This window comes from Xyrauchen texanus, chromosome 9 (genome assembly GCF_025860055.1).
Source record: "Xyrauchen texanus isolate HMW12.3.18 chromosome 9, RBS_HiC_50CHRs, whole genome shotgun sequence".
Classification (NCBI taxonomy): domain Eukaryota; kingdom Metazoa; phylum Chordata; class Actinopteri; order Cypriniformes; family Catostomidae; genus Xyrauchen; species Xyrauchen texanus.
The window spans coordinates 11,108,975-11,131,995 of record NC_068284.1 but is presented as its reverse complement, the minus strand read 5'-3'; the positions used below and the strand labels follow the sequence as shown (position 1 = coordinate 11,131,995).

General features: G+C 37.5%; 1 protein-coding gene across 3 annotated transcripts; it reads right to left on the bottom strand.

The window, feature by feature from the left end:
* Positions 1-6,899: 6,899 nt before the first annotated feature.
* On the bottom strand, positions 6,900-17,073 carry nmur1b (neuromedin U receptor 1b). Of its 3 annotated transcripts, none has more exons than XM_052133547.1 (3): positions 17,024-17,073; positions 11,015-11,887; positions 6,900-7,675 (listed from the first exon to the last, which is right to left on the bottom strand). In XM_052133547.1, the coding sequence occupies exons 2-3, from the start codon at positions 11,868-11,870 to the stop codon at positions 7,326-7,328; spliced, it is 1,206 nt and encodes a 401-aa protein (XP_051989507.1). In that variant the 5' UTR covers positions 11,871-11,887; positions 17,024-17,073; the 3' UTR covers positions 6,900-7,325. The 3 variants fall into 3 exon arrangements, with proteins under 3 accessions (XP_051989507.1, XP_051989506.1, XP_051989508.1); XM_052133546.1 differs by lacking the exon at positions 17,024-17,073 and adding an exon at positions 15,139-15,224; XM_052133548.1 differs by lacking the exon at positions 17,024-17,073 and adding an exon at positions 13,431-13,511.
* Between the last annotated feature and the right edge of the window lie 5,948 nt (positions 17,074-23,021).

Here is a 23,021-nt window from a genome sequence, read left to right as displayed (position 1 = left end):
GAAACGTTTGACCTCTGTAATTGCAAACAAAGGCTGCTGTACCAAATATTAACATTGATTTTCTCAGGTGTTCAAATACTTATTTGCAGCTGTATCATACAAATAAATAGTTAAAAAATCATACATTGTGATTTCTGGATTTTTTTTTTTTATTATGTCTCTCACAGTGGACATGCACCTACGATGACAATTTCAGACCCCTCCATGATTTCTAAATGGGAGAACTTGCAAAATAGCAGGGTGTTCAAATACTTATTTTCCTCACTGTAGTTGTAATGCTAATAGCACCCAATGCATCCAATTGCTTCCAATACATTAACAACATCCAAAAAAAATTCTAAATTGTGTTGGACTTTTTGAAGTGAACTTTTGAAATGGTAGGGATTGTAATCATTAATGCTGAAGTATGTAAATTTTGCTGTGTTAAAATACTTTCTTCTATCCCAGCTTAATATTCAGAGACAACTAGGCTATATAGCTATAAGTAGACATTCTTCGGTTAATTTTCTCAAACTGTAAACACTGTGTTTTTACTATGAAAATTGCTCCGTTTTGAACGACCCGGTTTTTCCAACCCCAACAATGTTACTCAACCAATTGCATGAGTTGGGGGCGGGACTATCTCTTTGTTTGACCAACAGCAGATGGGGGTCATATTCAGAAAGCTGTTTTGAGACCAAAGTTTATTTTTGCAATTCCGTTTGGTGCCGCGAGTGGTGCAGAAGTGACATACTTCAGCTTTTTAACCACTTCACTGATTTATTCCAGACAGTTGAAGGTGATAACATAAATAATAATAAACAAAAAACACACAAAAAGGGACTGGTGCTATATCAACCAGCATTCATATGAATAATTTCTTGTCCTCAAGATCTGACTCTTAAAAACAAAACTACCAAGACCTCTCTCAGTGGGTGGGAAAAACAGTCTGTAATTCATCAACCTTGAAAAGTGTTTGTTTTATAATTATTCGATCTTTTGGTGTAGTTAAAAGATAATTTATAACACATTTATACTTTATGCCAAAAGAGCAACTTTTTAAAAACTGTATTACCTGTATTTACACAATGTTTTATCTTCCATAGATCTGAGTGTTGAATGTAAAATCCCTTTTCCCTTTTCTTACCTCATTCTCTGGATCATAAGGCTGAAATGAATGGTTTTGGAATGAGAAAAAGGATAAATTGTTCTTGCAATATATCAGAGTTTGGCAAACCAACGTCTCTGATTTATACCAGTTTTACAATTACACTCTTGATAGAATTATGCTTGTAGGCAGTGATATCATATATAATTACATTTTAATATATTACAGCAGGCTATAAAATGAGTGCAATGACTCAACAATGGTTTAAACAAATCTTGCTATTTCAAGATTACAATGTTTAGATTTTTTCCCCAAACCATACATTTTCCCTTCAGCAAATAAATAAATTAAAACAGGTCAGAGGTCACTTAACAAGACAGTCACTCAAAGCACACAATAAAATGTGTTAATATAATCATTAAAACAAATTATTTGCTTACAAAAGTATTGCATTTATAATAGATTAAATGTGGAAAATTACAACTGAATTTTTGTTTATTGCTGCACGTCAGACATTAAAAGTAGGCTATAGATTACTTTGAAAAATACATTTAGCAAAAATATGACATTTATGTACATGACTGATCTGAGTATAGTTTCATGGCTGAAAAATCGAAATGTAGTTCATAATTTGAACAAATTATAAACTGGGCTCTGCTGCATCTGTGAAGTACAGCATATGGATAAATCCCCAGATTTGGAGGTGACCATAAACCATGGAGTCTTTCTACCCTTCAGTAAGACATATCCTTGGCTGCTTGACTGTCCCTGCAAATAGGGTACTTCAGTTTTGCATATAAGCATCTGTAAAATGTAAAGGTCAAGTAAACAATTCTTAAGCTCATTCTGAGTAAACCATTACTTTTTTGAATATATTTGGATTATTCAACATTCACAAGTACACTCAAAATGGATTGTTGCTGCTTGTTCAATTTAATTAAAATGAGCTACTGCAAAAATCATTGAACGTTTTGCCACAACTTCATTTCATAGCACGCAATACACTTACATTTGTAAATTGGAAGTTTACATAAACCATTTGTGTTCAAACAACATGAATCATTTTTGTTGGCCATTCTAGATGCCAGTTTCCCACCATGCAGTGTGACATGAGTAGAAAAATAGTTAATTAATGTTTTAAAGTTAACATTTATTGCAGTATTTGCACTGATGTTGTGTTTCTTGATCCTTTTAGTTATGTGTCATGAGGTGTTTGGTTGTCACCGTCATTGTTATTTCTGGCTTGGTTGTTAAACACCTACAGTTGAAGTCCAGTTTTACATACACTTAGGTGGTCTTAAGTCAATGAAACTATTTTTTTAACCACTCCACAGATTTCATATTAGTAAACTATTGTTTTGGCAAGTTGTTTAGGACATCTACTTTGTGCATGTCACAAATAATTTTTCCAACAATTGTTTACAGACAGATTGTTTCACTTTTAATGGACTATATCACAATTACAGTGGATCAGATTTTTACATACACTAAGTTAACTGTGCCTTTTAATTAGCTTGCTGTCAAGCCTTTAGGCAATTAGCCAATTATCTTCTGATAGGCTAATTGGAGTCAATTGGAGGAGTACCTGTCGATGTATTTTAAGGCCTAACTTAGTGCCACTTTGCTTGACATCATAGGAAAATCAAAAGAAATCTTTCAAGACCTCAGATTTTTTTTTTTTTTGTGGACCTCCACAAGTCTGATTCATCCGTTGGAGCAATTTCCAAATGCCTGAAGGTACCACGTTCATCTGTACAAATAATAATACACAAGTATAAACACCATGGGACCATGCAGCCATCATACAGCTCAGGAAGGAGCTTTTATTCAGTCTCCTAGAGATTAACGTGGTTTGGTGCAAAATGTGCAGATCAATTCCTGAAAAACAGCAAAGGACCTTGTGAAGATGCTGGAGGAAACGGGTAGACAAGTATCTATATCCACAGTAAAACGAGTCCTATATCAACATAACCTGAAACGCTGCTCAGAAAGGAAGAAGCCACTGCTCCAAAACCACCATTTAAAAAAAGCCACAATACAGTTTGCAAGCGCACATGGGGACAAATATCTTTTTGGAGAAATATCCTCTGGTCTGATGAAACAAAAAATGAACTGTTTGGCCATAATTACCATCGTAAAGTTTGGAGGAATAATTGTGAGGCTTGCAAGCCGATGAACACCATCTTAACCTTGAAGCATGGGGGTGCTTTGCTGCAGGAGGGACTGGTACACTTCACAAAATAAATGGCATCGTGATGAAGGAAAATTATGTGGATATATTGAAGCAACATCTCAAGACAACAGCCAGGAAGTTAATGTTTGTTGCAAATGGTTCTTCCAAATGGACAATGACCCCAAGCATACCTCCAAAGTTGTGGCAAAATGGCTTAAGGACAACAAAGTCAAGGTATTGGAGTGGCCATCACAAAGGCAGAACTGAAAAAGTGTGTGCGAGCAACGAGGCCTACAAACCTGACTCAGTTACAGCAGTTGTGTCTGGTGGAATGGGCCAAAATTCCAGCAACTTATTGTGAGAAGCTTGTGGAAAGCTACCCAAGTTAAACAATTTAAAGGCAATGCACCCAAATACTAACAAAGTTAAAGTAAACTTCTGACTTCAACTGTATTAAAAAGCTTTTCAAAACTCATGTGCAATCTCGACTACATGAGAATATGATCTCACAAATCTGTACAATTGCAATAACAAGTGATTTGGTCAAAAGCTAAAGATGGTTAAAGTTACGGTATATAATTTAATATATATAATTACAATTATGACTTCTGACTTTTAAACTAGGGGATTTGACAAAATAAAACTATGTTCATACAACAAGACTAGATCAAATCATTTTTGTTATTTTATTTTAATTACATGGAATAGTTTTCCTCAATTTTATTAAGTTAATTTAACTTTTTTATTTTTTTGAGTGCTGTTATTATTACATTCCTACAGAGTAGAGGTAAAGTTGCCATATATGTCATAAGTGAGTCATTGTACATTCTCTAAATGCTCACTAACTGTGGGGAGAAAAGTCGTACCAAGAATTTCACTACATGTCATACTGTGAATGGTTATGCATGTGGCCAGTAAAACTTGAAACTAAAACCACTGAACATAATTATATAAACAAAACTTGTCTAATATGACCTCATCATAAGCTAGATTCCATGTTGTTATGAAATCTCCAGTGATTACATTCAAAGCTCTGAAAGGATATTTTCAGTGAGAATGATGAGAAGCTTACTGGTAAATTTCTATATAAGGCCAAATTATATTTAATGGCATCACTAATATGTTAACTTAATTATGCCACATTGTGTTAGATAACTGGCTCCATATATACTTTGACTTACAGCAACAAGTCATTGCGAAGCCCCAAAATGACTAGTGCGCTATATTCCAAGTCATACAATTTTGTGTGAGGTACAGACCAAAATTCATGGAATACATTTCCTCTGACAAATCTAATTGTTGTGTTAAAGCATGTCACCTTTACACATTTCACTGTGAATTCTGAAACAGTAGCTTGACCGTTCTTACGCTAACCACAGTCTTTGTTTATCAAACTAGAAGCACTGCCTCCAGTAGCCCAAAATGGAAGTGTTGTTGGAATTATGGGCATGTACAGTATGAGCTCCAGATTCCAGGTGAAATGTCCACAGAGTGGCGCCAAAAGCAAGTTTAATTAAGTCTACCCCCAAATCCCAACCTAATCACCAGTGGAGTAAAAATGCAGGGCTCTATTATCGTGAGTGCACAAAGCGCAGCGCTACACATAACGACTGTACGCAAAGTCTTATCCAATTTTCGTGAGAGTGCTAATTCTAAGTGCAATATTTGTGCCAGTACAAAGCACAATTGGTCGTGGGTGGGAGTGTTTGTGCTACTGTGGGTGTAAGTGCGCAAACTGTGGGTGGATTGTATGTAAAAAAGAAGTGGTGAAAAAAAAATTATGTCCAAACTCAACACCACATTGAGAGTGAGAACCCCTAATCACGACCACAAGGAGGTTATCCCATGCGACTCTACCCTCCCTAGCAACCGGGCCAATTTGTTTGCTTAGGAGACCTGGCTGGAGTCACTCAGCACGCCCTGAATTCGAACTCACAACTCCAGGGGTGGTAGTCAACATCAATGCTCACTAAGCTAACCAGGCCCCCCTCATGTCCAAACTCTTAAAATAAAGTGGAACATTAAATTAAGTTCCTAAAAATCACTGTCAAAGCCGTTTTAAGAAAAAAAACTAAATTATTAGATTGCGTTAAACTATCTAAATGTCATGACTTATTTTTCAATTATTAGCATTATGTTTATTTTTATAATTGTATTTATGATCTAATTTATATTGGTATTTTTCTTCACATTGTCGTAGAGTGATTTTTAAGTCACTTCAAAAGGGGCCGTCGAAGAAGTTGAACAGAGTAAAATGTTTGAATTTGGTATGATTTTTTAATCACTTCGTTATTTTGATTATATTTTCTTTTCATTTGAATTTAGAAATATATTTGGACAAATTTGTCTTGTTTTCGATAAATTAATTAACATTTTCAAAATTCTACAGGTAGAAGTGAAGTGCGTGCCGATACAATCGCTGTTAATACTAGCCATGATTTGTGTGTCAGTAGATGAAAATGCTTAATGATACTTACATTCTCTATATTTTGATGGAGCATACATCCAAATTTTGATGAGAACCACATTTTCCATTCATATAAAAGGTGCGTCACTGTTATAGAAAAATGCCTGACATTCATCAAGGATGCAGTTAATGCACGAAAGACTCTAAGTCCATAATTCTATTCTTTTAATTCACTGCATACAGTCCATTTAGACTAACAATTTCTAAGGTATGTGCTGTCTTTGTTTATATCGCTTGTGCTTGAGGGAATAGACTATACAGTATAATAAGATGCAGATGCTGGAATAACCAAAGAAGAAACATTTGTACTTGATACAGCCTTTTTGCACATACAATTTCCGAACCCTCTTGCACCTAGACTTAGCGCATGCTTGCGTGAAAATACCAAACCTTCATGGCCATGCCCATTGACTTTGCACTTATGTTTTAAGGCACAGCGTTGTGCTGAATGCTTGCATTCTTAAAATAGGGCCCGCATTCTTACAAGAAAAATGCAACCTCAAATCACTCATCTTTGTTAATGTGAATGTGATTACTAGCTGGTTTCAACAGGGGTTGAGAACCTGGGTCCCAAATGCTACTGAAGCTACACACTATCGGTTGCACGATGGGAGAACGTAAACAAATGTGAAATTATGTAAAAATGTCTGATGGGAACAGCTGCTTGTCAGTAACTGAACAGAAAAGGGTCAATGTAATAACACCAAAAACACCACTGGTTCTTGAGCATTACGTGACCAGTCGCAATGTAACATGTTTGAAAAACTTGATAGCAAATGAGACTTAAGAGCTATTGCAGGTGGAACATTGTTGAACAACAATTTAAAATGCCATCTGTTCCTCACACAAAGCTATTGTAAAACTTCAGAAGACTTAGAGGATAGTGCATGAGTCATTTTGGAGCTTGGCAGCATAAATCACCATCCACTTGCATTTCTATGTAAAAAAGCCAATATGAGATTTTGGAACAATGTGAGGGTAAGTATGAAAACATTTTCAATTTTGGGTGGTCTATTGCTATAAATATTTGCTTGGTTATCTCTTTAGTTCACTTAAATTTGTTCTAGACCACCAGACATGATGTTATGTTGCCTTGGAAGCCTGTCTGAAACCAGTTCACTTCAGAAGTGCCTTTGTACAAAAGCACTGTCTGTTAAGCCATTAAGCTCCATGTGAGAATGCAAGGACTTGAAGGTGCCGACGATAACTGGCCATGAGCCGGGATATTTATTCAGACTGATGTCTAAGAAAGGCCAAGTCCACTCTAAAAGACCCCAGTCAGCCCAGTCATTACCTGTTTTCCCTTTTACCATCTGGGAAACAGTTTAGAAGGGTCTAGGTAAAACTTCTAGTCAATGCTTATTGCAACAGAACCACTCAATTAAATACATAATAACTTTAAAATGGTTGTTCAAATTCAGCAATATAATTCACACAGACTAAACCTGCTATTTTATTATCTCATATACAGCACAAGTGCATACTTTAAACGGAAGCTTGTAGAAAAACATGCTGTCTAGTGCCTTCTACTGTATGTAGTTGTACATTTGACAAATACAATTTCACATCTCTGGCATTGGGATACAATAACTGAGTTTTTAAAGAGATTGTGGCAACCCACGTGCATTGAATTTGACAGAAAATGAGACTGAATGAGAGGCAGAGAGCGAGGCAGAGACAACACTGCGTAATGTGACTTTACTGATGGATAGCTGACGGTGGTCTTTCTGAAACATCACCTCACGGAACATCTCTCTGAAGCGGGAAGACATGAGGTTATATAGGATGGGATTGACCACTGATCCCAAGTAGAAGAAGACACCAGAGAGAAGATGCACATACTCATAGACATGGTGCTGTTCCACAGTCCAATTCTTAATGTAGCTCCACATGACACGATCAGTGTGAAAAGGCACCCAGCAGATTCCAAACACAATCACTAATGCACCTGTAAAACATTAGAAAAGAGAACATACATTATACAGTGATGATGACATAATTTTCAATTTTGGGTGAACTATTCCTTTAAAAAAAACGATATTATAAAATGTTAAACCAATGGAACCAGTTGAATTTACTTTAAAGAAATATTGCACATGCACACCATTCCAATAGTGGAACATGCCTGTAGTTAATGTGATGGACTTGTGGTTACTCTGCTAGGACACCTGTGCAAATATGAGGGGAGATGACTTCATACATCCACTAAAAATCCCCTTGTGACCAGTTGGTTAAACACCATTGCAAAAATGGCTCTGAGAAAAGGTCCTGGCATCATTCGTTTGGAGATGCCTTTGGTTTGATATTTTATCTAATGCAATCACAATAAAACAAATTGTTACTCTTGGCACAAATGTGTGCAACTGAGAGTGTTTATTACCTTAAGAATGCAATACTAGTCCAAAGTATTTTGTTTCTTTAAGCATATGTTGAAATTAAGGTTGGCCGCACAGTGTAGTGCTGAGCAGATATTACAATAAGCCAGATGTAGAAAGATGCTATAAGTAAATCACATTCCCTTGTATTTACAATAACATGACAAGAAGATGTGAAAGCACAGATGGATATTTTCAGTTTATCAGGATTATTCTAAACAAAGCTCCACATGTTTCTAGAATTGCAAAACCTTACATGAACCACATGACAAGAATCTGTCATTATTAAAAGTGTGGTGTTTACATGAAGAGGGAGGTGGATTGAAGGCAAAGCTCTCAATGCTCATTTAATCTCTTTTCATGACCTTGCTTGATATTTAGAGAAAAATATTCAGAAGTAGAAATGATGACACATCTCAGCTTTGCAAAGTCCAATGGGCTTCTCATGGTTTAAATTCTTAGCCCAGGGCCATTTTTTAAGAGATTTCACACTTTACATTAGTAGCCTGCATTAACAAAAGTCTTAAGCACATATTAAGTTTTACAAAAACATTTGTCTTAAGATGGTTATTTATTTCTCCAATTTTAGTGTGTCAATTCTAGTAAATATACATTTTAGACTCCCAACAAGTCTGGGATTACATGAAGGGACAGAAGCAATTGAGACAACCTAAAATATACAGAAGAACTGTGGTGAATTCTCCAGTAAGCTTGGAACATCCTATCTGCCAACAACTAAGAAAAACTGTGTCCAGGTGTACCTAGGAGAACTGGTGCTGTTTTGAAGGCAAAGGTGGTCCCACCAAATATTGATTTAGCTTTAGGTTTACTGAATTTGTATGATGTAAACTGATAAATGAAAACTATTAATGGCATTATTTCTGAAGACATTCTCACTGTACTGAACATTCATAACATTGATTAATAACTTTGATCGGATGAATGCAGCATGCATCAAACATTCAATCTGTTTTGATAACTGCTTGTCCATCTGTGTAAATCCACTATGGTTATCTCATAGGAATAACTGAACAAAAATGAAAAGTCTGTCATCATTTATTCACCCTTATGCCATTCCAAACCCATTTGATTATATTTTTTGCCATGGATATTGTGGCAGGTTAGACATCAATGATGATCTGTCACGAGAAACATGAGAATCAATGACGTCAGCATGATGCATCTTGATATTGTTTTTTTTCTTTTTAGTCCTTGGCAGCATGTGGGTATGAATTGTCATTGTTAGGAAAAGAGATATATCAAGATTCTTCAAAAATTTATCTTTTCTATTCCACAAGGAAAACAACAGTATTTGAGTTTGGAATGGTATGAGGGTAAGTAACCAATGACAGAATTTTCATTTTTGTGTGTACTTTAACCCAGGACTAAATTGGTCTGTAGTATTCCAGGTCCAATACAAGTTAAGATCAATCAACAGCATTTATGACATTATGTTGATTGCCACACAAATGTTTGTAGACTGATACTAATACCCTTTAAATAAAAATGAAAAAATCTGGGTTTCAGTGAGGCACTTACAATGGAAATGAATGGGGTCAATCCGTAAATGTTAAAATACTCATAAAATACTTTAAAAAGTATAGCCACATGACTGTGACAAGGAGGAGGGCGGGGCCGGGCCTTGACTACGCACGCCAAGCCCCAAATCGGGCTAATCAGCCGAGGAGAGGGATAGGTACAACAAGATGCAGCAGTTTGAGAGAGAGAGCTACAGGCAGCTGCCCTGTATGCGTGTTATTTATTGTTTTTGTGCTTAAGTTTATTAAAAACATTACTTTGATGCTTCGTCCGGTTCCCGCCTCCTCCTTTCCATTGAGCTCTGTTACAACGACATAAATAAAATGCATGATAACATGACTTTAGTGTTATAAAATCACTTAATATTCTTTTCTGTGTAAAGTGGTATCCAATATTACAAGTTCATTGCCATGACCAAAAAAAAAAAAAAATTTCAGATTTAAACAATTTTACAGCTCAAATAATAAATGTTTTAACAGATCAATTAATAGAAGTACTTTTATAAATGTTTGCCTCTACACCCTCTAAAAATTGGCCCAATTCACTTTCATTGTACAGCCCAAAGTTTACTTCGGTCAGACACGAATGCTAAGCATCCAGGTTTAGCTGAGTGCTAACGCTCCTAGCTCGATTTTTCAACCACGCATCTTTGAATGTGCAAAATTTGCATGCGCCTGGAATTATTTGCACTACATATTGGGTCCACAAGGTGGCAACACTCACAATTGAGCTGTTGCTGTCACGAAGAAGTGCTAGAAGACCATTTAATTGCTGCTAAACAACAGGAGATGAATGTGAAAACAACATCAGTGGATGTGCACGTCAAGAACGTGTGTATGTGAGGAGGTCAGAAGATACCTTGAGTCAGAAGAATAAAAAGACATCTGTGTCTAAACTCGAATAGTCCAGAATATCATATCAGTCGTAGCGTGCATGCACCAACCACTTGTGTATGCGTGGAGTCAAATTAAGTAAACTTTGAAAAGCTAATGTTCGATTGTATGCAGACCTTAAGCGTTCGCGTCAAAACTAAAGTATACTTTGGGCTTAAGTTTCTCACTGTAACCTTTTTTACAGAAAAAGGCAAGTAATCATTGTAATCAACATTATGCCACAAATGCTGTTGGCTGAGATTAACTTGTATTGAACCCAGAACATTCCTTTAACGTTACATTAAATCTGAATTGTGTATATTGTTTTGTTAAAATACTCATCCCAGCTTTATATGCAGAGTATAATATGAAAAATTCAAGAAAGCCATTTGTAAGTTAGTTCCCCAAAATGTTTAAACACTGTGACCCAGGTAACCCTTAATGGCCTACAGTAATTAACTTTACAATTGTCCAAAAGCATAGCACTGGAATGGAACTCACAGAGCATTTTATTGACTTGCCGATGACGCTTCCTCTGATGCAGCCTGTCATGATTTATTCCAGTCTTTAAATCAAAACACATCCCTCCCCGATGCAACTGCAGGCCGATCAGCACATATAGCACACTGATGGTTAGCATTGGAAGTATGAAGAACAGCATTGCCGTCACCTGCACCAATAGGTTGTAGATCCAAGTATCATGTACCAGGGTGCAGACCGCCGATTCGGGGAAGGTGAGTCCAAAATAGGGTTGCAACGTTGCTACTCCATGCAGACTGGTATTGGGCAATGCACATAACAGAGAGATGGCCCATAATGCAATTATCAGACGCTTAGCATGAGCATTTGTCGCTACATGTTTAGCATGAAGGGGATGCATGACTGCCCTGTAGCGCTCTGCACTCAACGCGGTCACGTTGAGCACAGAAGCAAAGCAGACAGTCTCGAACAAGTAGGTCTTGAAATAGCAACCTGCAACACCAAACATGAATGGATAGTTGCTCCAGAGTTCATACAGCTCATATGGAAGACCGAGCAGGAGCACAAGGAGGTCAGAAATGGCCAAGCTGAACAGATAGAAGTTTGTTGTTGTGCGCATTACGGGGTGACGGGCGATGACAATGCAAGTCAAGCTGTTGCCCAGCACTCCAACTACAAAGATGAGCAGGTAGGTGATGCACACAGGCAGAAAGAGACGTGAACGGCAAGGGCCCAGGTATTTCTCCAGGTAAGCACTGCGGCTCAGGCAAAGGTCTACCAGGTCCTCTGCGCTGAGACACTCTTCCTCTTTGGGGCACCATGATGCGTTCACTGTTACGTACAAGGACTCTGGTGAGGAGCAGTTGAGCAGGATCATTGATGACAAGGAAATACCTGCAGAGGTTACAACAAAGACACACAGGGAAAATTCTTAGGGGGTATGTACTTGCATTTTGACTGATTGGACTGCGTTCCAATCATGAAACAACTAAGAGTAAATGCCTTCCAAAACACTATTCTGATGGTGAGTTACTGACACGTGGCTTCTAACAGTGACAATTCAAATGTGTCTAAATATTCCTGTGGCACAAGTGATAGCACTTTGAACAAGCATCCTTAGAGACCAGAGAGTAACAGCACTTACCTAATCAATGATGAGCGGGACACGGAGGTTGCATTGTACTAAATTTAAATTTTTATCTTAACAGAAGATTAGGTTTAGAGTTGGAATTTTAATTAGGACATATGGTTAATAAAATATGCATTCCGGTTGACTGTATAACATCACTTACAACTTAAAACAACTTACTTTACAACTTGCTTTTGGCGCTTTTGGATATTTCTCTTCTTAATGTGCCTCCTGGTCTTGTCGCGCAAGAATCAACAGTGCATGTTATTACAAAGAAAAATATTTTTTGTTTTCGTAATCTTTAATCAAAATGTAATAATATTCTGGCTGACATAATCATTTCAAAATACTACTCTGGCCACTGTGTAAATATATAGAGACTGTGTGTATATAGAACAGTAGCACATAAGTCTTGTGTGTACTTTTAATTTCAAACTCTACATCACACCCAAACAAAACTCAAATAAACATATTCATTTATTAACTGTGTGATATACAAGTGATTGTTTTTGATTGGAAATAGATAAGCTTAGATGAGCATCCGGGTGGTAAAAGTTTCAAAATGTTATTGTTATGTAATGTTATTGAAAAAAATAGACATTAATTAATAAGACATTCTTTTAAAAAAAGGAAAAATACGACTATATTATTATTATTATTGCTATTATAACTACTAATAATAATAATAACAATGATTATTTATATATTTATATTCATATAATTAATTTAATATTGATATTTTTGTAAATTAAATGAGACTGTTTACTATGAAACAAATAAATTATTTTATAAAATGTTTTTTGTCCACCCATATGACATCATATGCTCAGGGTTGGGAGGGTTATTTTGAAGTGTATTCCACTGCAGATTACAGAATACATGCTGTAAAATGTAATTTGTAACATATTCTGTTAGATTACTCAATGTCAGTAACGTATTCTAAATACTTTGGATTACTTCTAGATGTTTTCACTTGTTTTGACTATAAAATCTCTGTCAGTACAGTAAGACAAAATACACATGTTAAAATACATTCTCTGAAAAACCTAAATATCTTATGCTGTGCTGTTTCTAAAATAAGATTAATCTAATTTATCTTTTTTTAAGGATTTTCAGATATTTACAGGAAAGCAATACACAAATGATTATAAATTATAAATAAAATTTTTTTGCTCTAATGTCAAAGATTTTACTAGAAAAAAAAGAAATTATGATCTAAGATTAATTTACTTGGTAAAAAAAAAATATGACCGTTCTGTAACGATTAAGACAATGTATTTACATGCATTGTATTAGTATGCAGAGTACCTTTAAGATGCTGGTCATTTCATTTGCATATGCGAGTGCGGAAATGTCCGAGATTCGACATTAGTTACATTATGATGTGCATCTGATCTACTTCTTAATTGTGTTTGCGCGCATTATTTGCATTGCTTTAACCACTCTTTGTAAGTCCCGCCTTCTCGCACACCATTTGGCCGATTATAAGAAGCTTGCAGTAACTATTGGCCAAATTCCTTCCTGTCAATCTCTCAGGGAACGAGAGCTGTTGTGTTCGGGCATCAAACAGTTGCTTGACAGTAGCAGCAAATGACAGCTGTGTGGAAACAATGCCCAAACGAAAGTGCAAATTTACAGAAGATCTGAACACAAAATTCCCATTCATGCTTTCATCCAGATCGAGATTAGTGGGAAGCATAATGTATGACATGTAAAGCTGCACTTATGCAAGTGATTTAGAAGCACAGGTTTTCTTTAGGGTCAGCAAAAGGTGAAAGTTCATCAGATAAATTAACGGACTACTTTTGCGACCAGGTGAAATTGTTATCACCCTACTTCAATTTCAATGGCCATTCAAAATAATAGTAATAGCAAATGAAGGTACACTCATGTACTCATAGCATCAAATATTTTATTTTAGTACATAGACATTCAAAAGGATGTTGGGAAATTTAATTTATTTATAAATATTTATGTTTTGGTAATAGAGTGTCTTCTTTTTCACTGTATTAAAGTTTGCATTCATACTAGGGCTGCACGATTTGGGAAAAAAGTCATATTGCGATTATTGAGGCTAATATTGCGATATGCGATATAATAAACAAATGGTAACATGAGTCAACTTGCTTGGTTATCAAGGAAAATGCACAAATAATAATGCTGAAATGTGTATTTCTCAACTCAAACATACAAACTAGCAACAACAACAACTATAAATGTGTTTTAAATATGAAATAATATATTTGCATTACTACAAACTTATTTTCTCAATATTTCACCTAAATAAAATAGAACAATAAATAAGAACATAAAAATGTTCACGAAAATAAGATTGTCCAAACAAACAGGGACATGTAAGCAGGATGTCGTACTTTGTATAAACTCTTTTAAAAAGGAAACTGGATATAAAAGTGTGGTTCAATCAAACCACTAAAATTGTTGTTGTAATTTTAATGTTATTTTTCATATAAGATTGATCTTATGATGATCTCATCAATGATGCTACACGTTGCAACTGCAGACAGCGGGGGTGAGAGACGAGCGTCTCCGTGTTAGAGTGCGCATCATCCGGCGGAACTTTAAATCTCTCCCGATCTCGACTTTATGAAATAACTTATTTGGTTCTTAGTAAACAGTCTTATTTAATTTACACCATGCAAATCAATAAAAACTAGCATTAATATACAAATAAGATTATAAACAAGTGTATATCTTATTAAATAATATTTGTAATACCATTATTATTAACGCACTTACAGCAATACAGTCTAAACAGAGGATGACCAGGAATTAAATCTGAGTTAAATTATTTACTTTTAAATTTACAATGTAATATACAAATATGTTTTCCTTGATTAGACATAGATAAGCCAAGATAAGCATCTTGGATGTCGAGGTTTCAAAATGTCTGTGTTGTTGAAAAATCCAATTGGATCTTAAATTGCCCAATAGAAATTCTGTTCCAGTTCGGGGAGACAAGGTGAAGGTAAAAAAAAAAGAGCTAAAACAAACCTACCTGAGCACACAGTCTTGTTGAAAATATTTTCTTTCAGAGATGTATTTCTGAAGGACTTTCGATCTGTCTGCTGGTACTCGAGAATGTCCAGGACTCTATTGCCTTTCTGTTACTCCTCCTTTTTCAGCAATTTAAGTCTTGTATCAGCTCAAATGCATTGTTGTGGTGTAATCTGGCATAACATTATCAGGCTATGTTTAACTCATACACAATCTCTGTTTCTCTCCACGAACCCCTCTCTGTTTATTCTTAATTTGTCTTCGTCTCCTTATAGTGGGATGGTTGACCTTTTACATAACTGTCACTGTTTCTTTCACATACTGTGACTGGAACTGTCAGAGTGCAATATTTCACTAAAGCAAGCATTGTAACTGTTTACCAGCATTTGGGCAAGAGCAATATATTAATGCTTGACCTAGTCATAACACTCTACATGTTTCAGTGCAGCCAAAATCCCTTTTGTGTAGCGTTTTCAATTGAAATGTAAACTAATTAATTACAAATTAATTTAAAGCTGCAAGCAGCAATGAACGGGCCCTCGCACCCTGAAGCACGTTGAGGCTGCTGTGCCAGGGGAATGTCATTTTTTGTGTGCATTTTTTAGCACTTAAATGTTGTTAAGAGTGTATCACAGTGTAAAACATGTCATTTCCTGTTGCCAGTAGGTGGCGCTATAACTACAACTGAATATTGGCATATGGAAGTGCTCAGGCTGGGACTCTTATAAAACATGTGAAGTTTGGGGCAGATTGGACTCTGTATGTTTGAGTTACAACAACTTCATTTTTCATGGCGAAACTTCAAACTTTGCTGCCACGGACACGCCATTCAAAGAAAACTCAAACGCTTCACAAATTAGCATTGCAAAGGCCTTTAGCTTAGACTGACTGAATATGATGTCGATCTGATTTAATCTAGGAGTTTGTTAAAGTACGAGGCCTGGAAATGGCAAAAATTGAAGCGAAAAATCACAATGGCTGACTTACTGTTAGGTTGAGGATATGGTTCTAAGATACTTTTTTGCACGTGTTGAAATGTTAAACATGCCCACTGATCTTACCTGTAGGTAAAGCATGGCGTGAGGGCTGCGTCATTGAATTTTTGTAGGTGGCGATATCGAGCCATTTTGCCACAATACATCCTAAAACCAGCATCAGATGAACATTTTCCCGACTTTTGAGATGTGTGCAAAGTTTCATAAGTTTTTGAGCATGTTTAGGCCTCAAAAACTTGTTTCATATCTAAATTTGTCAGGTCACACGGACACGCCCTTCAACGAAAACTCATCACCAAGGCCTTTAGATTAAGACTGACTAAATATAATGTTGATATGATAAAATTTCTGGGAGGAATTTGTTAAAGTACAAGACCTGGAATTGGCTGTTGCCATTAGGTGGCGCTATGACTATAACTGAATATTGTTCCGTAGATGCATTCATTATAAAACATGTGAAGTTTGGGGCAGATTGAAACAACTTCCTTTTTCATGGCAAAACATCGAAATTTGTCAGAACATCACGCCCACGCCGTGCAGTGAAAACTCAAAAGCTTCACAATTTAGCATCGCCAAGGCCTTTAGATTAGAATATCTAAAAATGACTGAACAGTGTCAAAAGAAAAAAAGGTCTGAACAGCATCTGTTCTCTGCCTCACATTACTTCAGGTGGATTTTTCACAAGCGACAACATTGGCAAAAATAAGTTATTGATATTTAGTAAAACATTTACATAGTATTGCTAGCTAATGTTTATTTAGCAAGTTTCACAGAAATTTGCTTAAAAATAAGAAATAACAAGCATTAGTCGTACAAATAAATGCTTTTTAACTAAAACATTTGACTTTCAATAGACAATATTGACAACACATGTTAAATAACGTGTCTTACCTTGAAAGATAGTCTCAGTTTTCAATCTGAAGCAGTAAATCCAACACTGGAGTAAATCTCCCATGATATGTCTGTGGATGATGATACATTTATTATTCAGTAAACCCTTAACCAATCACATGTGCCTTTAGCTTATATTGTCATGAGTATCTGGGCAGATTTCAGAAATAAAATCGGTGATTGGACTGCGAAGACACTGAGACAGGAACCATGGGAATAACTGTACCCAAATTTGAAAGCTCCGGCTGGAAAGGGTTAAAGGTTCTTAACAAAGATTGCATCCGCACCTCAGTTGATGTATATATTGAGTGGGGACACATTGTTTGCATTTTTTTATGGGATTTGACTGCAAAAGTCCTCAAACAACTCATGAACTCATGAAATAGATATATATAGATCAGTGGTCCCCGCCCATTCTGGACTCAGACTCAGAAATGTTGGAAATTATCACTGATCTATATAGATCAGTGGAAATTATTCAACAATGGAGCTTGGATGCCCTCTATTGGACATTTCTTGTAATTGCCACTCAGAGAATTAATAGACAGTGGATTAAAAATGGGTTTTCTTGTATTTTTAAATTTCAGTTGATATTTTTACTATATTTTATTTATAAAACATTTAATAAATATTTTTATTAAAATTAAACTTTAAAGTTAATTTGATGCCAAATACCACAAAACATGTGAATATGCACAAAAAGAAATGATTACGTTTAATGCGTTGCCGGCCCAAAGCATAAGCAAACTAAGCGGCTGCTTAGGACCCCGTGGCCACCAGGGGGCCCCCAAGAGCACATGAAATGACAGCTTGATTTTGTTTTTGTGATATACTGTCAATGAATGGACAATGGTAAATTTACAAAAACGCAATATTTATGTTAACGGGCTGCAGGATGCAAGCACATTCAGACAGCAAAACAGCAATGTCACAAAAAAGGACATCTCTGGTGCAGAGAAAAGGAAAAAGAAGAAAACAGAAGGATGAGATAAACAGCAAGATAAAGGTATGTTAAATAGCTAGGCTTTGTTATGAGCTAACATTAGCTGGCTAGTTAGTTAACATAGCCTATGTAGCATATCTTCTTTTTTAGGAAAGTTTGATTAAACATCCGTAAATAGCCTTGACATCTTAATATATTATAGTACAACATATTACTTAGCTAGTTATTTAGATTGAAGTTTTTGTCTTCTGTGTAAAAATAACTTTCCTGGGTATATATTTTTTGTAATAAAAATAAGCTTCTGTTCCATAAACTTGGTACTGATAACAACTTAACATTATTTACATTAGTCTACCATTTTGGGGTCTTTGCTATTATATTCCAATATCATTATGCCTCAATTAGCTAGTTATAGATTAAGAGTTGTTGTTTTAGGGGTACAGATGACTTGCTGCTGTGTATAATAATTTGTGTTGAGAAAATAACATTCTGATCTGTCAAATATGTACTCTTATGAAACTTCCCTATGAGCACTGTTGACATATTTTGGAGGTGGGGCACAACCAACACCACCTGCCCCAAGTGCCAGTGCTACAGCTGATGATGATTTTTCAACAATACCAGATCAATATATTTATATGGATAAACCATGCCTTTTGTGAGACCTTTTTTTTGTTTTTGACAGACAGTTGCATTACCTTCTAATATGACATCTAACATGGCTAGCTTTTATTATTTTATATATCTTTCATCAGGTGCATCCACTGCAGGCGAGGAGCACTTCCCAGCACGTGCATCCACTGATCCTACTGTTCCTTCCATGTCTGTTTCAACCTCAGCGGATGTGGCAAGTTAATAGCACAGCAGCCTTTGTATTTGCTCAGTTACTGTAGAATATCCTGAGATTAATATTTCTAATTATAATTATTAATGTAATTTCCTTATATATCCTTCTACTTCTGTGGTCATTGGGATCGATGTCACATCTACCCCCTTAGCAACTTCCAGCCTACACCATGGCTCAGCAGCTCCTCCAGTTGACCCAGCTGAGTTGTCATCTCTCCGGTCCGACTCAGAAAGGACTGATCTGGTAAGCAGAGGGCCACTCCCTATAAAGGAAAACTTCACATTCCCTGAAAAACCTGATGGCCGAAGCTTCCACTACCACTACACCTACAGAAAATAAATGAATGGGGAATAATGTAAGTGGAGCTGGCTCACTTATTCAAAAAGAAATTATGCAGTCTGCAGCTTCTGCTGCAAATTGTTCTCTAGGAAGTCCACAAAACTGGTAACAGAGGGATAACAAGATTGGGTAAATATAGGTGTGCTACTGTTACAATTAAAACCGTAGGAGGGTAAAATCATGCCAGGCAGACATTGGTATGTTGTAAGCAACACAGCTACAACTAATTCAATTGATAAGGGGTGTGTTAGATTTATAGTGTGCGAATAATCAAGCATTGACAATATTCAATCATATTGGCGGCACCGAGGGGCCCCAAATCAAATTCTGCTTAGGGCCCCATAAAGGCTTGTGCCCTTCTGCACCCATAAAAGTCTCCTCTGATTTCAATCCCGATTGCACGTCCTATAGCGTCAACTAGCACTCTGCACATGTGTCAAGCACTAGGAAGTGTAATCAAGCTTGAAATCATGATCATGTCTAGAGACTGCAATGGCAAGATGTACAGTGAAATAGTTTTTATACTTTGGTCTCTTCTCACTCAAAACAAACTGGAACGCCTCAGAATACATTTATTAACCTACTGGAGTCTTATGGAATATGTTTATGCAGACTTAATCTCATTTATCTTCAAAGTTCTGCTCACCATTTACTTGCATTGTGAGGACATGCAGTGATGATATATTCTTTTAAAACTCTTCATTTGTGTTCAGCAGAAGGAAGGAAGTCATACACATGGGAAGGCATCAGGGTGTGTAAATGATGAGAGAATTAAAATTTTTGCGTGAACTATTCCTTTTAAGTTTAACAAAATATTTTATTTTATCAATAGTTTGTGTTTTGTATCCATAATATTCAACTCATCCAATGTAAATGTATTTTTCTCGGGTAGTTTAAGATTGTTTTGAATGCAGGAAAAGTCAGCTTGTCTGGAATAATTTGTGTCACATTGGTCAAATTGTTTAAACACACTGTAAAATGGAGGACTCTTTGTGGTCTTCAATAACCCTAAAAGGAAGCTTGCAGTGGGCTGGCATTGTTTTGGAAACCCTCCACCACTTCATCATAAGCAGAGGAAAACCTGGACTGACTCCATGCTTTGAGAGGTCACATATGAGTGAGACTTTTATTGCTAGTTTTACAAAATAATGGTGTATAGTATATCACTGAAAACTTTGTTTCTCTCTACAGTTCAACGGACACGAAGAATCTAAAAAAACATGAATATGTGACTTTATGATCATCCAGTTAAGGATTGCCAGTGGCAACATTAAGAGCCATAAATTGTTCTTTCATTGCTAAATAATATGCATTACACAATTAATTACAGTTGAATTAAGAAGTTTACATACACTTAGGTTGAAGTCATTAAAAAAAATTTTTTTACCACTCCACAGATTTCATATTAGCAACCTTGTTTTGACAAGTCATTTAGGACATCTACTTTGTGCATGACATGGGTAGTTTTTCGAACAATTGTTTACAGACAGATTGTTTCACAATTCCAGCGAGTCAGAAGTTTACATACACTAAGTTAACTGTCCTTTAAGCAGCTTGGAAAATTCCAGACAATGATGTCAAGCCATTAGCCAATTAGCTTCTTATAGGAGGAGTACAGAATTGGAGGTTTACCTGTGGATGTATTTTAAGACGTACCTTCAAACTCAGTGACTCTTTGCTTGACATAATGGGAAAATCAAAAGAAATCAGCCTGTGTATAGAGTATAAACACAACTTTCCTTATTTCACATTTAATTTTCTTATAGACTTATGAAACTATCTCTGATTGGATAAGAAGTGTCTGCAAACTTCAATCTTCAAGTAATTTATAAATATAAGAAAAACGTCTAGGTTACGTATGTAACCTCCTTTCCCAAATGGAGGGAACAAGAAGTTGTGTCGGAGTAGCGACACTAGGGGTCTCTCTTGAGCGCCGATATATACTGCTGTTCTATGAAAAAGGCCAATGAGAAGTTGGCAGACGGTATTTGCATATCCCGACCCCGGACATACGGGTATTTAGCCGGGCAAATACGGGAGTTCATTCAGGATTTTTCTGAGGAGCCGGAAATGGTCCGGCCACAGAAGTGGCTCGGCTCAGTGACGTGGCGGGGAAGACACAATGTCTCGTTCCCTCCATCGGGGAACGGAGGTTACATATGTAACCTAGACGTTCCCCTTCTGTCGCTCTCTCCACGTTGTGTCGGAGAAGCGACACTAGAGGTCCCACTTCAATCATGCCATGCACTGAGCCGTGTACGTGAACTGCTGATACAGAAGCGGGCAGGTATTCTTACGTGCAGACGCACCAGCTGTATCAGGCTGCACGTACCCTTCCCCAATGCCCCATTAAAGTCATCAGAATCCTTCTGGTTACCCTAGTGAGGGGAACAAGGTGATGCTTGCCAACCTGGGAATGGGCCAAGCCTGGCTGGGCCTCTTTTCTCTCTATGTTTCTTGCATAGAGCAGTTACGGCCGGGGCCCTTACATGCATTATGGAAAGGGGGTCTTACCCAGTTCCCTATTCTTTCAGGGGGAGAAGACACAGCGGAGACCACACCTACCCTGCAGGGGAGGTAAAGGTGGCGAATACATCAAATGCCCGTCTAGGACCTATGTGGGAAAGTTGGCGCGGTGGTAGATCCAGCCTCGAACCCGCAAAAAGGGGGTACGGCCTGGGTGTGATAAGCCAATGAAATAGCAAAGACAACCCAGTGGGTTCAGCTTCTGTTTGGAGACTGCGTTCCCTTTCTGCTGTCCCCCGAAGCAGACAAAGAGCTGCTCAGAACGTCTGCGTGCGGTCCAGATAGATACGCAAAGCACGTACCAGACACAGCAACGAAAGGGCTGGGTCTGCCTCCTCCTGGGGCAGCGCTTGCAGGTTCTCTACCTGATCCTGAAGGGTGTGGTAGGAACCTTGGGCACGTAGCCCGGTCACGGTCTTAAGATCACGTATGTGTCTGCCGGACCGAACTCCAGGCAAGTGTCGCTGACAGAGAACATTTGCAGGTCCCCGACCCTCTTGATGGAGGCCCGCAAGGACCACTGAGAGATCCCAGGAGGGGAACAGGCTTGGCCGGGAGGGAGTTAGCCTCCGAGCGCCTTTTAGGAACCTGATAATTAAGTCGTGCTTACCCAGAGACTTGCCGTCTGTTGTGTCATGGTGAGCCGCGACGGCGGTGACATACACCTTGAGGGTGGAGGGGGACAGCCTCCCCTCCAGCCTCTTCTGTAGGAACACAAGCACTAACCTAACTGCGCACCTCTGTGCGTCTTCAGCCCGGGAAGAACACAAATTTGCAACAGGCGCCACTTGAGGGCGTAAAGATGCCTGGTAGAAGGGGCTCTGGCTTGGTTGATTGTGTCTACGACGGTCGATGGTAGACCGGCTAGACCTTCCGCATCCTGTCCAAGGGCCAGACGTGGAGGATCCAGAGGTCTGGGTGCGGGTGCCAGAGCGTGCCCCGTCCCTGAGAAAGAAGGTCCTTCCTCAGGGGAATTCGCCAGGGAGGGGCGAATAGACATAGACATGTTGCATTGACATTGAAGGGCTCGCGAGGCATAAATTTAGAGGTCCTACTCTAAATTCATCCTGCTTGACCTTGCGACTGTATGTATATATACAGTATATATATATATATATATATATATACTGTATATATACATACAATATGCAATATACAATTGCTTTATAAGGATACACAACTCCTGCTGAAGCACTGCAGGGAATCAGGATGCTGAAGCGGCCTGTTCACCAGCAAAGCGTCAAACAGCGAGGTGGGGTGATGTTCACCAGAACACTGCAGGGGAGCGGAGACTGACTCGTGTATTCGATGGCGAAGCAGTAGAGGGCTTCTAGATGAGAGAT

What these genes read in the sequence shown, in the direction of transcription:
- nmur1b (XM_052133547.1), bottom strand. Translation starts at nt 11,870, where the DNA reads ATGATCCTGCTCAACTGCTCCTCACCAGAGTCCTTGTACGTAACAGTG. An exon ending in GCAAGTCAATAAAATGCTCT is followed by an intron (nt 7,676 to 11,014) that starts GTGAGTTCCATT and finishes AATGTTTTACAG; the next exon opens with GTGCATTAGTGATTGTGTTT.